The sequence below is a fragment of the Chiloscyllium plagiosum genome, chromosome 16 (genome assembly GCF_004010195.1).
Source record: "Chiloscyllium plagiosum isolate BGI_BamShark_2017 chromosome 16, ASM401019v2, whole genome shotgun sequence".
Taxonomy (NCBI): Eukaryota; Metazoa; Chordata; class Chondrichthyes; order Orectolobiformes; family Hemiscylliidae; genus Chiloscyllium; species Chiloscyllium plagiosum.
Genome location: NC_057725.1, coordinates 55,994,556 through 56,010,342, shown reverse-complemented (window position 1 = coordinate 56,010,342; position 15,787 = coordinate 55,994,556). Strand labels below are relative to the sequence as shown.

The 15,787-nt window shown below is 42.2% G+C and overlaps 1 protein-coding gene across 1 annotated transcript in view; it reads right to left on the bottom strand.

Moving 5' to 3' along the window:
• The window catches only part of ighmbp2 (immunoglobulin mu DNA binding protein 2), a 78,838-nt gene that overhangs the window by 27,623 nt on the left and 35,428 nt on the right, over positions 1-15,787 (bottom strand). The window contains exon 10 of the mRNA XM_043706168.1: positions 4,921-5,103. Coding sequence (XP_043562103.1) covers positions 4,921-5,103 — 183 coding nt within the window. The remainder of the gene's footprint in view (positions 1-4,920; positions 5,104-15,787) is intronic.

The following is a 15,787-nucleotide window of genomic DNA, read 5'->3' as shown; positions in this document are numbered from 1 at the left end:
TCAAAGCAGGGACCTGAATATTCAAGGATATTAGACACTTCAGACAATATGGCAGAATGGAAAAGGAGATGAGGAGAAACTTCTTCACCCAGAGAGTGGTGGCTGTATGGAGTGCTCTGCCCCAGAAGGCTGTGGAGGCCAAGTTTCTGGATTCATTTAAGAAAGAGTTGGATAGAGCTCTCAAGGATAGTGGAATCAAGGGTTATGGAGATAAGGCAGGAACAGGATACTGATTGAGGATGATCAGTCATGATCATAATGAATGGTGCTGCTGGCTCGAAGAGCAGAATGGCCTACTCCTGCACCTATTGTCTATTGTCAGGCAGCAACATTGCAGGGTGATTGAAGGAGCGACGGCCGAGTGCCATTATTGACTGGACTATCAACCCAGTTCCGGGGATTCCCGGGGTTTTAATCCAGCCGAGGCAGATGGTGGGATTGGAATCCGTGCCAAGTTGGAGGCTTGGGACTGGGATACGGTGAAGGGAGGGAAATGAGGAAATCCACGTTGATCCCATGTAGTTGCAGGGTCCCAAGCTGGAATATGAGGCATTCTTCCTCAGGTGTCGGGTGGTTGGGGTTTAGCGATGGAGGTGGCCCAGGACCTGCATGTCTTGGTGGAGTGGTAGGGGGAGTTAAATCATTTGGCATCGGGAAATGGGGTCAGTTGGTGCAGGTGTCCCAGAGATGTTCTCTCAAACGATCCATAAGTTGGCATCCTGAACTCTCAATCTCCATCTCCGGTAACCGACTAACCACGGACATCTACTATAAACCCACAGACTCCCACAGCTACCTGGACTATCCTTCCACCCACCCTGCCTCATGTAAAAATGCCATGCCGTATTCCCAATTCCTCCATCTCCACTGTATCTGCTCCCAGGAGGACCAATTCCACCACAGAACATCCCAGATGGCCTCCTTCTTCAAAGACCACAATTTTCCTCCCACATGGTCGACAATGTCCTTCAGCGCATCTTCTCCACTTCCCGCACATCTGTCCTTGAACCCCACCGCTCCAATCGCAACAAGGACAGAAACCCCCTGGTCCTCACCTTCCACCCAACCAATCCCCATCATCATCGCATCATTCTCCACCACCTACAAACAGATCCTACCACAAGAGATATATTTACCTCCCCAACTCTATCTGCGTTTCGGAGAGACCATTCCCTCCGCGACTCCCTTGTCAGATCCACATCCTCCACCAGCTCACACCTCAATCCCAGCACCTTCCCCTGCCACCCAAGAAGTGCAAAACCTGCGCCCACACCTCTCCTCTCATCTCCATCCAAAGCCCCAAAGGATCCTCCACATCCAACAGAAATTTACCTGTACTTCCATATACATCTTCAACTTAGGAATAAAAGAATGACTAGGGTAGGAATAGGTCCAGTCAAGGATAGTAGGGGGAAGTTGCGTGTGGAGGCGGAAGAGATTGGGGAGACACTGAATGAATACTTTTCTTCAGTATTTACTCAGGAACAGGGCATTGTTGTCGATGAGAATACTGAGTCACAAATAAGTAGAATGGATGGCTTTGAGGTATGTAGAGAAGAGGTGTTGGAAATCCTGGAAAAGGTGAAAATAGATAAGTCCCCTGGGCCTGATGGCATTTATCCTAGGATTCTCTGGGAAGCAAGGGAGGAGATTGCAGAGCCATTGGCCTTGATTTTTATGTCCTCTTTGTCTACAGGAGTAGTGCCAGAAGACTGGAGGATAGCAAATGTGGTTCCCTTGTTCAAAAAGGGGAGTAGGGATAACCCTAGCAACTATGTCTTGAAGGGAAACTTGCAGATGATGGTACTCGCATGCACTGGTCCTTCTAGACAGGAACGGCTGCGGATTTAGAAGATGGCGACTAAGGAGTCTTGGTGAATTTTTGCAATGTATTTATAGATGGTACACACTGCTGCTACTTAGCTTTTGTAGTGGAGGGGGTGAATGCTGGTGGATGTGGTGCCAATCAACCAGCCTGTTTTATCCTGGAAAGGAGGGTTCTTGTGACATAGTGATCAGAAACATAGAAATATCAAATTTTACAGTACAGAAAGAAGCTATTTGACCCATTATGACTCTACTGGCTCCCAAAAGAACTGCGAATGGCTGTGAATGAATTTGTTCGGCTTCAATGGGAAATTATGCTTGATTAGCATTGATTACTTTTCTGGACAGCTTTAATTTAAATAATTGTGTATTATATTATTAAAAATGTCAGTAAATATCAAGAGTTTCTTTTTCAGCTCATAGAATTTCATTTTATTGGCTTTTATTGGTAGAGGAATTGAGTTCCGGAGTCCTGAGGTCATGATGCAGTTGTATAAGACTCTGGTACGGCCGCATCTGGAATATTGTGTGCAGTTTTGGTCGCCATACTATAGGAAGGATGTGGAGGCATTGGAACGGGTGCAGAGGAGGTTTACCAGGATGTTGCCTGGTATGGAAGGAAGATCGTATGAGGAAAGACTGAGGCACTTGGGGCTGTTTTCACTAGAGAAAAGAAGGTTTAGGGGTGACTTGATTGAGGTGTACAAGATGATTAGGGGGTTAGATAGGGTCGACAGTATGAACCTTTTCCCGCGTATTGAGTCGGGTATTACAAGGGGGCATAGCTTTAAATTAAGGGGGAGTAGATATAGGACTGATGTTAGGGGTAGGTTCTTCACTCAGCGAGTCGTTAGTTCATGGAATGCCCTGCCAGTAACAGTGGTGGACTCTCCCTCTTTATGGGCATTTAAGAGGGCATTGGATAGGTATATGGAGGATAGTGGGTTAGTGTAGTTTAGGTGGGCTTGGATCGGCGCAACATCGAGGGCCCAAGGGCCTGTACTGCGCTGTATTCTTCTATGTTCTATGTTCTATGTATCCATTGCACCCGAAGTGGTCTCCTCTACATCACTGAGACAGGAGGCCAACTTGCGGACTGTTTCAGAGAACATCTCTGGGTAACCCTCACCAAACAACCCACCACCCCATGGCTCAACACTTTAACACCCCTCCCACACCACAAAGGACATGCAGGTCCTGGGCCTCTTCCATCACCAAATCCTAACCACTCGACACCTGGAGGAAGAACGCCTCATCTTCCGGCTTAGCTATATTAGGATGGATAGAGATAAGCTTACAGGCAACATGAACTCAGAATAAATGCATCCATTTCTGACTGCCAAACTCTAACTACTGGAGTGCCGTAGGGCAATTAATACTGGGGTCTGAACTGTTTGTGATTGATATTAATGACTTCAATGAAGGAACCAAATATACGGTAACCAAATTTGTAGGCAATACCAAGATAGATAGGAAAGGCTGTTGTGAAGAAGGCATAAAGATTCTGCAAAGGGCCAAGGATACATTAACTGAGTGGCCAAAAATCTGGTGAAGTATAATCTGATTGTCCAATTTGTGGAAGAAGAAAAAGCAAGATATGACTTAAATGGACAGACTTCTGAATAACACAGCGCAGCAATTTCATAGAAACCCTTACAGCGTGGAAACAGGCTAGTTGGCCCAACAAATCCACACCAACCTTTCGTAAAGTATCTACCCAGACCCATTCTCCTACTTAATTACTCTAGATTTACCCCTGACTAATGCACCTAACCTACACATCCCTGAACACTATGGGCAATTTAGCATTACCCCTGACTAATGCACATAACCTGCACATGTTTGGACTGTGGGAGGAAACCGGAGCACCCAGAGGAAACCCACGCAGTCACGGGGGGAATGTGCAAACATCACACAGATTTTTTGCCAAAGGATGGAATCGAACCTGGGTCCCTGGTGCTGTGAGGCATCAGTGCTAACCATTGCACTATCGTGCTGCTTCCTTTGATCAACCTTGTACATGAATTACAAGAGATTAGCTTGTAGGTTAAGCAAGTCAGTAGGAAGACAAATAGAATGTTATTCTTCATTGCAAGGCAAGAGTACAAAAGAAAAGCCTTGTCACATAATGGGTGTACCTAAGTGCACACATAAAGTTTGCTCTTCTTGCTTAACAAAGGATATACGTGCCTGACATCTCACTAGTTTGATTCCTGGGAGGGTGGATTGTTTATGTGGGAAGGTTGAACCTATGTGCATTGGAGATTAAAATAAAGAAAGGTGACCTTTAGGAAACATAACTGATTCTGTCAGTGCTTTGCAGAATGCTTCCCCTCGTGGGCGAATCTAGAACAAGGCAATAGTTTCAAGATAAAGTTTTCCCATTTAAGAAGGAGATAAGGACTAAGTTCTTTTCTCAGAGAGCTGTTTCTAACCCAGAGAATAACTGAGGCTAGGTAATTGAATATATTGAAAGATGAGTGAAACACAGTTTTGATCTGCAAGGGAGTTATAGTTGGCAAGCAATCAAGTGGAGCAAAGGCCATTATCAGGACAGCCATGATTTCACTGAATTTAGGGGCAGCAGGATTTAGTGGCAAAGGGCCTATTCTTGTCAACATTTTTTATGTTCTTACATTCTCAAAGTGTTCCCAAGATTTTCATAAACTTTATCAAAGTTTGACATAAAAGAGCAAGAAGAACATTGATATGTAGAGAGATTGAAAGTCAGGAGAGGGCTACAGAGATAGAAAGGAGTGATAACCATCTTGGAGAGATGAGCAAAGGATGGGAATTTTAAAAATGGAGGCTTTGCCATACAAGAACAAATGTAGGTCTGTGTGCATTGAGTTAATGGGCAAACAGGATTTGGTGAAAGTTAGGAAAAGAGGCATCAGAGTTTTGGATGAACTCACATTAAAGGAGGATGGAAGATGGAACATCAAGTAAGGCATAATGGAACTGTACAAACTGTTAAATATCCAGCAATTTCCAGTTCTGATGAGAGGTTATTGACCTGAAAGATCAAGCACTTCTCTTTCTTGATACCGTCTGAATGTTTCCAATATTTTCTGTTTTTATTACCATGCTTACTTTAGCAAGTGATGCGCCACCGTCTTGTGAGCTGTGAGTCGTCCACAGTACATCTGTTTGGAGGCCCATTCCATTATGGAACTATGCATTCGATACTGTACAGTCAGCATTCTCACCATCTGATCACCAAATCTCTGGATTAGTCGCTCCATCAAGCTGAGTGATAGGCCATTAGCTGCAGCTCTATTGGAAGTGTTGAAAGAACAGTTAACTGCAAAGGAAACCCAAATATGACAGACAGGCATATTCAATTAAGGGCAGAGTACAACTATAAAATTAGCATCACACTAATAATTTGTTGTTCATCTGCAAAACTAGGTGTACACAAATAAGACTACTAGAATACATTACCATGCAACCTTAATTTGTTTGTTAAATATTGCACATTCAATAGAATACTTCCATTAGTTCACCATCTAGAATGATCCTGTAACGTGAAATTTCTGATGCCACAGGCTGATAATGTGAGCCCTAAGGTTATTCAGACATGGAAATAAAGCCTTATTTTCAAGATAATCAAGCAATGGCAAATTTAAATTATTTGTTAAAATGAAAAGTTTGGTACAAACATTTAACATTAATCTTAAACCATAACTTCCTGAAAAAGGTCTTCAGCTCCCAGCCAGTACAGCGTCCAATGAAAAACTCTCTCATATAATTACTGATGTGCAACACAGACATTCCCTTCCCCAGTCAATGCTAAAAGTTTGATGCTATACTAGACAAGAATAGTCCTGCTCCCAAACCTCACTAACACTGCTCCTCAACTACAAGGTTCATAACTGCAGTCTTCTCTTTAAATTCAACCTTAAGGTATAAATGTCCTAGAAAAGCCTAATTGCCCTCAAGAAGGTGATAGTGGACTATACTGTGGAACCATCGCAGAGTCCGCTTGGTGAAGGTTATGTTATGTAGGGAATTCCAACGCTTTGACCCAGCTATGAAAGAGTCAACATGTTTCCAAGTTGGAATGATGGGTAAATTGGAGGAGAACTTGAACTAACCAGTTTTCTCATGTACCTCCTACCGTTTTCCTTCTAGATGGTAGAGATTGCTGGTGGCTTTCGAGTCTATGATGATTCGAGCCTCTCACATTTCTTGTGCCCTTCACTCAGTAGTTCACGACATTGTGTAGCCAGAAACTTTGTTCTATCCAATAGTAAAGGAATCTTTGGCATCAACAGATTTGTTGTTATTCCTTTCCTGCTGGGATATAGCTCCACAAACACCAGCAGGACCTCATCCATAAAATCAGAAAGAAGCTATTCGGATCATTTTCATAGTTTTAGACCTCTGCAATTGCAGCTGGCCTACCTTCACTCCCTGACCTTTCTCCTGTGGTCCTGCACATTTTTTTTCCTTTCAGATAATTGTCCAATTCTCTCTTGAAAGCCACAATTAATTTTGCCTCCATCACACTCCCAGGCAGTTAATTCAAGGTTCTAACCACTTAGAGGATAAAATATATTCTCATGTTACTGTTGCCTCTTTTGCCAACCCAGCTGGTCACTCTGCACATGGTGGCTTGAACAGCTTGTAGGAAAACCATAAGCAAGTCCAATGCTATGCCATCACATATACTCTCCTGCACAGATATCAAGAGTTTCTCCAACTGTATCCAGGAATGCTGAGGACATCTAAAGGGCATGTATCCCAAAGTCTGCTAACCAAATGGCCTGGATGCTATACTCAGGTGAGAATGGGTAGTTCCTTCCATAATACTGCTCGTTTTGTTTGAAACGCTCGCTGGTTTTTCATTATTTTACTTATTAAGTTAATCACTTTTGATTTGGAACTTTGAACTGAAGATGACTTTTGGACCGTGAGCAGCAGCTTGTTTAAAAAAAAAAGGGAGAACAAACATGAGGTTTATGAGGCCAGGCCTGAAAGTTAATTGCAGCTTAATTCTTGTTAAAAAGTGCTCCAGAGCCACTTGGACCCCACAGAAGTATTATGCTCAAGCTGATGTTTAATGTTAACTAGGATCTCGTCAGGCTGTTACAGAGAGGCCAAAATTTGAACTCATTTTTGGACTTGCTCAGGAAAAAGGATTGTGATATGCGAATGCTATAAGATGGAGGTTTGCTTGCTCCCTGATTATCCTCAGAGTACCAACTTTTTGATATTTCAAAGAATAGAATCTCAGTTATATGAATTAAATTAATATTTCTCATAGCCTACTTGAAGATATATGCATGCATCAGTGTCATCAGAAACTAAGCAAGATATAATCCTATCTGCAGGTGACTCATCAGATTATTATATCTGCTTAAATGAACTGTCTGTTTTGCTTTTTGATTTATTCCTTAACTGTGCCTATTTGTCTGTCTTCATGTGCGAGTTGGGGCTAGAATTAAAGAGGCTTGCATTTAAATCATAAACGCTAATTAGAATACCTTGTGATTTAATTCTGCTGTGCTAAAGCTACTGTATTACTAATAAATGATTAAATATTTTGTTTACGCTAGAAGCCTGGTGTCATGCTATTGATTATTCACAGAGTCTGGTACTGGTTGTTCAAAAAGTCAGGTTAGTAACCATTGGGGTCAATTCTGAGGTTAACTAAGTATTTTAATTTTACTGCATTGCTAATACAGAGACAGGAAGGCTGATTTGATTCAGCTATCTGTCTCCATGTTATAACACTTTCTATCTCTAATGTACTTCATGCTTATAGATCTTCAAGACATCTGTGCTCCATCAATTCTAGCCTCCCTTGCACTCCACCTTTAATTCCTGCACCATCAGTGGCTATACCTTCAAACGTCAAAGCTCTGAAATTCTTTCCTTAACCCCCTCCACCTCACTCTTCTCCTTTAAGCCACCTCTTTAACCAAGATTTTTGATCATCTGCTGTCATATCTCCCTCAGTATCAAATGCTGTTTGATAACATTTGGGGCATTTTACGAAGTTGATCATGTCACACAAGTACAATTTGTTACTGCAGCAAATTTACTGCAGTAAATGCAAGTTAACAGGCCCAAGCATTTTCTGAGCAAAAACCAATGAATTGCATTTGCTGGAAATCTGAAACTAACACAGAAATTGTTAGAGAAAATCAGCAGTTCTTGTTCTGAAGAGGTTCTAAAGGAGGGTCACCAGATTCAAAGCACTTTCTCTTCTCAGATGCTGCCACATCTGCTGAGTTTCTCCAGCACTTTGTTTTTCTTTTCAAACTTTTTTCTGGTTTGTTTACTCTGCACTTGTCACATGGAGTCATAGTCATAGAGACGTACAGCATGGAAACAGACCCTTCGGTCCAACCCGTCCATGCCGACCAGATATCCCAACCCAATCTAGTTCCACCTGCCAGTACCCGGCCCAAATCCCTCCAAATCCTTCCTATTCATATACCCATCCAAATGCCTCTTAAATGTTGCAATCGTACCAGCCTCCACCACTTCCTCTGGCAGCTCATTCCATACACGTATCACCCTCTGTGTGAAAAAGTTGCCCTGTAGGTCTCTTTTATAATTTTTCCCTCTCACCTAAACCTATGCCCTCTAGTTCTGGACTCCCCGACCCCAAATTCACACCTTTCCACATATCTGGATGCTGCTTCTCTCAGAGAGGCAGTAGTGAAGCTTCCAGGAGAATATAATGTAATTCTGGAAGTGACTTCTTAATTTCAGAGTTTAACTGCACGTGTAAATATTAGAAACTGTTGTAGGAGTAGCCATTTAAAAGCAGTATGTGCTGACAGCCTGACCAGATGTTCTACTACAAAATCCTGATAGGTGCAAGATGATGCATTTTGAGAGGTCTAATAAGGGAAAGATATATATATTGTACAATGAATGGTAGGTCCTATGAGAGCACTGAGGAACATAGGGATCTTGGTGTAAGTCCACAGATCCGTGAAGGTGTCAGCACAGGCAGACAGGGTGGTGAAAAAGACATATTGCCTTCATTAGCTGGGATATAGAATACAGGATTGGGAGGTCTTGTTGCAACTTTACAGAGCACTGGTTAGGCTACAGATGGAATCCTGTGTGTGCAGTCCTGTTCGCCACACAAATCGGAAGTACGCGAATGCACTGGAGAAGGTGCAGAAGCGATTCACCAGGATGTTGACTCGGATGGAGAGTCTTAGTTATGAGGAGAGTTGTGTGTGAATGATATAAATACTTAGCGGGTAAGGCAGCATTTTTGGCAAAAAGAATCAGAATTAATGTTTTAGTTCAGTGACCTTTCAGCACGTTTCCAATGAAAGGTCATCAACCCAAAATGCCAAATCTGTTTCTCTCTGCAGAGATGCTGCCTGATCTGTTAAGTATTTCCAAGATTCCTTATCTTTATTTCAAGCATTGACAGTTGTGGTTGATTGGCCTTTGGCTCAGATTTCCAGCATCCATAGTACTTTGCATTTGTATTAGGTCCAACGTTTGATCTTGGTCTGTTCTGAGTCGGTTCACTGAACCTAAATGAGATGGCTATCATTGGCCTAAGAAAGTCAAATTAACAAGCAAGCATAAAATATAGCAATATCATGAAAACAAAGACAAAACATTCGTGCAATTTCGTTAAGTGAGGTTTCTAGTTTCTGACCTACCATGGCAGTTTGTTTGTTAAGGCATCTAAAAAGGCAGCTGGTTGACCATCCTATGCTTTTGTTAAAAGAAGTGGGAATTAAAATTCATTACAAGATAGCGTATATATTATATTATATGGCTAGCAGAAAATTTGTTCATACACATTGAGCAGCCTTTCTATTGCATTGGTTCAGAAGCTGTGAAAAGCATTGTGAAAGATACCAACTGTCCCTTTTGAAAGTTGCTGTTTTCATTAGAACCGAACGAAATTATGGAGTCCAACATGCTCTTTAAAAGAACTATTTAATTAGTTCCAGTCTATTGCTCAATCCCCATTGTCCTGCAGATCTTTTATCTACATCTCTGCTGAAGGAGGCCATTGAACTTTCTTCTACCATCCTTCCAAACAGTGCCTTCCATATAACTTGGTGTAAAAAAGCATATCCTGTAATTGCCTCCAGTTCCTTTGTCAATTATCTTAAATCTGCATTGTCTGGTTACTGAACCCCTCGTGTCACTGGAATCAGTTAATCCTTGCTTTTACTAAACCACTTCATCAAATCTTTCATTATTCATCTTGTATGCTTAAGACGATCAACTACAGTTTCTACTGCCTCTGTACCTGACTGCAGTCTTTCATCCTTGGTACAATTTGTGCAAATCTTCTTTGCATCAGTCTAAGATCCTGACATCCTTCCTAAAGGACTCAGTCAAGGTAGTCAAAGAAACTTTCATTCTTTACCTCGTAGGTTTCCACGTGCTGATCAATTTTGCCCCAGATTAATATCTCTGAAAATGCATTCATATTTAGGTTGAAAGGTTCCTACTTCTGAATACAACTTTCTATCACATTTGCAACCCTCTAGTCCTCAGGCACCACTCCCATATCGAAGGTTGTGACCAGTCCCTCCACCTGGAAATCCCTCATCAAGCTAACCTGCCCCTTATCCAGATGCAGCAGCTTTTCTACTTTGAATCTGCATACTCTTTAAATACCGACTCTTTATATTTATTTTTACCATCTCCAATTTCTCTCCAACTGTGTCGGTGTTCACTAGAGATGAGCATATTTCCAATGTCAGAATAGTCAAGCAATTTGGTACCTGAATAATGCTTCTGATCCAAAAGAAAAGCTCTTTTCAGTCCCTAGCAGTGTTTGGACTCCTGCTCATCCACTGCTTTTTCCTGTGTCTACAGTTCTCTCTTACCATTTGCCCTTGCGGAACTCAGCTGTGGTTGAACTGGTGGCATCAGAGACTGCAGCGAGTGTGGGCCCAGAGGCAAAAGCTGGTGTCGGAGCATGGTGATTTCAACATTGGTGGGTGCAGCATAGAACCCGAGGTGGTGGCAGCGGCATCAGCATTGACAAAGGCTCTGATGTCAGTGCTGGTTCAAAGGGTTACACTCTTGCATTTGTTTAGGAAGGTTGTGGACTCTTGATGCTTCAATTGATTCCAAGATGGCGGCACCGTCAGTGAGGTGAGTCCGGCGAGGGATGGCATTGGTGGGTCTGGCGCATGCGGTGGTAAGGCACAGGACTCGAGGCGGTGGCATCTGTGGCGGCAGAGTGGCAGTCGCAATGACGGCAGCACTGTGGCAATGGTGGGTCCAGCGCAAGCAGTGTTGGTGAGCCTCGGCTCAAGACTCATGGCGCAGGTGGTGGTGAGGGTGATCTGGATATTTTCTTTTCTTTTTATATCGGTTTCTGTAATTGCGGCTTTTTTTAATTCCAACTATTGGATTCTAAGATGCCGCCGGAGAATGGCGACTCTGTACATTTTCCACTGTACTTTTGTATTCCGATGCATGCAACAATAAAATCTAATCTAACCTACCTTTCCTTTGTCTATTTTGCAGGCAGACCCCTGATTGCGAACAGGTTCCATTCGTCAACTGGTTTGTATGCAAGTTGGAACACAATGCAGGGCAATATGAAGCAGCCATTCATCAGTGCAGGACAAACAAGTTGGACCGAAGAGTCTGTTTCCATGCTGTGCATCTCTATGATTCTATGTAAGTATGTCAGTTTAAGATTGTGTTTGTAAGTACAAGCATCATAAGTCAGACGTTTGTAGATCAGTGACCCCCTGTATGCGCTATTATATTCTGCTCAAATATGAAAACACCTTAGTGACCCAAAGGGTACTTCAAACTTCAGTGATAATAAAATTAATTCTCAGCACCTGAAGTGTAATTTTGAGTAATTTTTATAAATACTGCTAGTTATAATTTCAAATCTCCACTGAATTGGCATCTTTGCTTCATAGGAAATATTGTTCCCTTGAGCAGAGAAACAAGGCAATATTATTTCAAAAATAGGCACAAGAAATTGCAAGAGAAAGAGTTATGTCGCTTACAGTGGAATTTGTCATTGAGATAAATTCATAGATTGTATGTTATGGTAATGCTGATGGAGCTCAATTACTCTTTTGCAAGGGTAAAATATTTTTTATTCATGATTAGCAAGAGCTTAAGTGAGTTACAGAGGTCACATTCTTGTGAATAATTGGAACAGTGCTGATTTAGAATGACAATTACTTACAGCTTGCCGAATAGGGCTGTAAACAAGTATGGTACACAGCAAGAGATGAACTAAAATTCTACAAACATGCAAGATTTCCTCCTTACTTGTCCTTGGGGATTAGAAATATGAGCACATTGAAGACACTGAAGTAACAATGCCTGCAGAATCCATTCTTTCCAGTAGTAACCAAGTGCCTACCAATCATCTATTGACAATGCTACAATCATTACTCCTTTAATGTGGATATATTCATGGATCACATTGCACTAACTCTTTTTTGTCTACTTACACTGTCCTCCTCCATTGCTCATGACAACAACATGGCATCTTTAACATTGCAAAGTATCCTAAGCCACTTCCCAAGACCACTATCAAAATAAAATTTGATACTGAGCAAAAATAAAGAAGTCTTAGAATATTTAACTAAATGCTTAGTCAAGAAATGGGATATTTGTCATATGCTGACTACCCTGTAGTCTCAGCATTAATCATAACACTGCAAGACCTTTGACAAGGTTCCACATAGCAGACTGGTTAGTAAAGTTAGATCACATGGGATCCAGGGAGAGCTAGTCAATTGGATACAAAATTGGGTTGAAGGTAAGAGACAGAGGATGGTGGTAGAGGGTTTTTTTTTGGAATGGAGGCCTGTGACCAGCGGTGTCCTGCAGGAGTCGGTGTTGGGTCCACCATTGTTTGCCATTTATATAAACTATTTGTATGAGAATATAGGAAGCATGGTCACTCAGTTTGCAGATGACACCAAAATTGGTGGCATTTTGGCTTGCGAAGAAGGTTATCTAAGAGTACAATGTATCAGCTGGGGTAATGGGCCGAAGAGTGGCAGATGAAGTTTAATTTATATAAATGCAAGGTATTGCATTTTGGTAAGACAAACCAAGGCAGGGCTTATACAATTAATGGTAGGTCCTTGGGGAGTGTTGCCAAAAAGACAGACCTAAGGATTCCGGTCCATAGTTCCTTGAAAGTGACAGGTAGACAGGCTGGTGAGAAGGCATTAGCCATGCTTTCCTTCTTTGGTCAGAACACGGAGTATATGAGTTGGGATGTCATGTTGTGGCTGTACAGGACATTGGTGAAGCAATCTTTGTAGTATCGTATGCAGTTCAGGTCGCCCTGCTGTCAGAAGGATATTATTAAAGTAGAGAGGGTTCAGTATAGGGATGTTACCAAGACTGGAGGGTTTGAGTTATAGGGAAAGGCTGGGACTTTTTTCTTCGCTGGAGCATGGGAGGTTAAGGGATGATGTTATAAAGGTTTATAAAATCATGAGGGGTACAGATAAGGTGAATAGCAATGGTCTTTTCCTTGGGGTAGGGGAGTTCAAACTGGAGAGCAAGGTTCAAGATGAGAGAGGAGAGATTTAAAAGGGACCTCTTGGGCAACTTTTTCACGCTAGTGATAGCTGCAAGTACAATTACAACATTTAAAAGACATTTGGACAAGTACACGAATAGGAAAGCTTTAGAGGGATATGGACCAAACGCAGGCAAATGCAACTAATTTAGTTTGGGAAACCTTGTCAGCATGGAGGAGTTGGACCGAAGAGTCTGTTTCCATGTTAACTGCAATGGCTCACTGAGAACCTTCAACAAATTTAGCTGCTCTCTGAAATTATCTTCCAACTACTCCATGATGACATGCCAACTGTGATGGCTCACTAACAGAACCACCACAAACCTTACCTAGGTGCAAACCATGGTCACACAAGGCGGTGTCATTATGCAACTTTCTTCTCCATTTTCCTCACTGTAAAACTGCACCTCACCACCAGCAAATTACCCACAGTTATGAAGATGACTAGAAGACTGATGAAAAACTGTTCAACTGCCATCAATTCAAAATCAAAACCACTCCAACCACAGTCTTACAACTTTAGTATGCAGCTAGTGTGTGTGTGTCCTCATTCAGAAACTGAGCTCATTATCTCTTTCTCTGAAACACAAGAGAAAATGGGCCTATCGCTAAACACCCAGAAAAATAAAGGTCATGTACTAAACAGCACCCACAGTACAAAACCTCCCTTTCACTAGATCAATTGAGTGTTAAGACAACAGTGAGATCCTGGAATAGGACCACTTTCCGCACCATGGGAGCCTCTGCTCAATGAAGGCAGACATAACATAATCAAATTCATCATTGCATCCAAAGTGCTATCTCAGCCTTTGACTGAGGAAAAGAGTATTTCAGGACCAGAATCTCAATGATATGACCAAAGACCTCGCCATCAGTGATTGCCCAGATTCCTAAATGCTTCAGTAGCAGAACAACATAGACAGGAATCTGAAAGCACTGAAGAAGCATCACCAGTGGTGCCTTCGTAAGATTATCCACATCTGGTCAGAAGAAAGATCCAAAAGCAAGATTCTTACCCAAATCAATTGGCTCAGCATTCCAATTCTACACACTCAAAACCAGCTCCATTGGATGAGAAATGTCATCCATACATTTGACAGCAGGTTCCTAAGGCAGAAGCCTTACACAGAATTTGACTATGGCAAGAGGCTTCCATAAAGATCATAGAAATAGTCTCAGCATGTCTCCAAAGCATCCCTGAAGAGGTCCATTGACTTGTGGATGTGACTGATGAAAATGGAGAAGAATCATTCAGAAGGCATTGGATACATCAAGAGACCATCAAGAATGTGCCAATATAAGGTCAAAGCAGGGGGAAATACAAAAATTGAAACATCCGATCCACCCAACCCTTTAAGCATCATCCACATGTAGCATTCTGCAGATCACATATTAAACTTCGCAGCCATTGCAAACTTCAAAAGAAATCCCACCAAACCAGAGAGGAAGCAAGTCAGTCTTGGTTCTGAGAACTTCCCAAGAATAATAATCAATTAAGTTGGCTTTATGGAGAGTCTTGAATGACAAGAAAGATGACGTGAGACGTACTGCCTTTGGGAACATTAGAATCATGACCATATTGTAAAGTTTAAATTAAAATGACATGTTTTTGCTCATTGAGTCTTGCCTAGCACAAAGGAAGACAAGGGTTGTGGTTTTTAAAAGGTCAATAATCTCAGCTCTGGAACAACGCTGCCACAGTTCCTCAGGGTAACGTCCTTCATTCCAAATTATCTGTAACTCTGTCCATTACACTTTCTCCGTCAGAAGGTGATGAATATTGAGTTCCATTTGCAACTCCACAGATGCTGAAATTGTCCATGTCTGTATGTAACCAGACCTGGACAACATTCCAGGCATGGGCTAAAAGTAGCAAGAACCATACATGCCACACAAATGCTAGATTACCATTTTTAATGAGAGACAAGGATTGGAACAATGTGAAATGCTCAAACGTATGAGAAAGCACCAGAAATAGGGAGTTAGACCTATTAGGTGATTATCTTTGAGGAGAAAGTGAGGTCTGCAGATGCGGGAGATCAGAGCTGAAAATGTGTTGCTGGAAAAGTGCAGCAGGTCAGGCAGCATCCAGGGAACAGGAGAATCGACGTTTCGGGCATAAGCCCTTTTTCAGGAATGAGGAAATGTGTCCAGCAGGCTAAGATAAAAGGTAGGGAGGAGGGACTTGGGGGAGGGGCGTCGGAAATGCGATAGGTGGAAAGAGGTCAAGGTGAGGGTGATAGGTCAGACTGGGGTGGGGGCGGAGAGGTCAGGAAGAAGATTGCAGGTTAGGAAGGCGGTGCTGAATTCGATGGATTTGACTGAGACAAGGTGGGGGGAGGGGAAATGAGGAAACTGGTGAAACCCGCGTTCCTGCCTTGTGGTTGGAGGGTTCCTAGGCAGAAGATGAGGCGCTCTTCCTCCAACCATCAT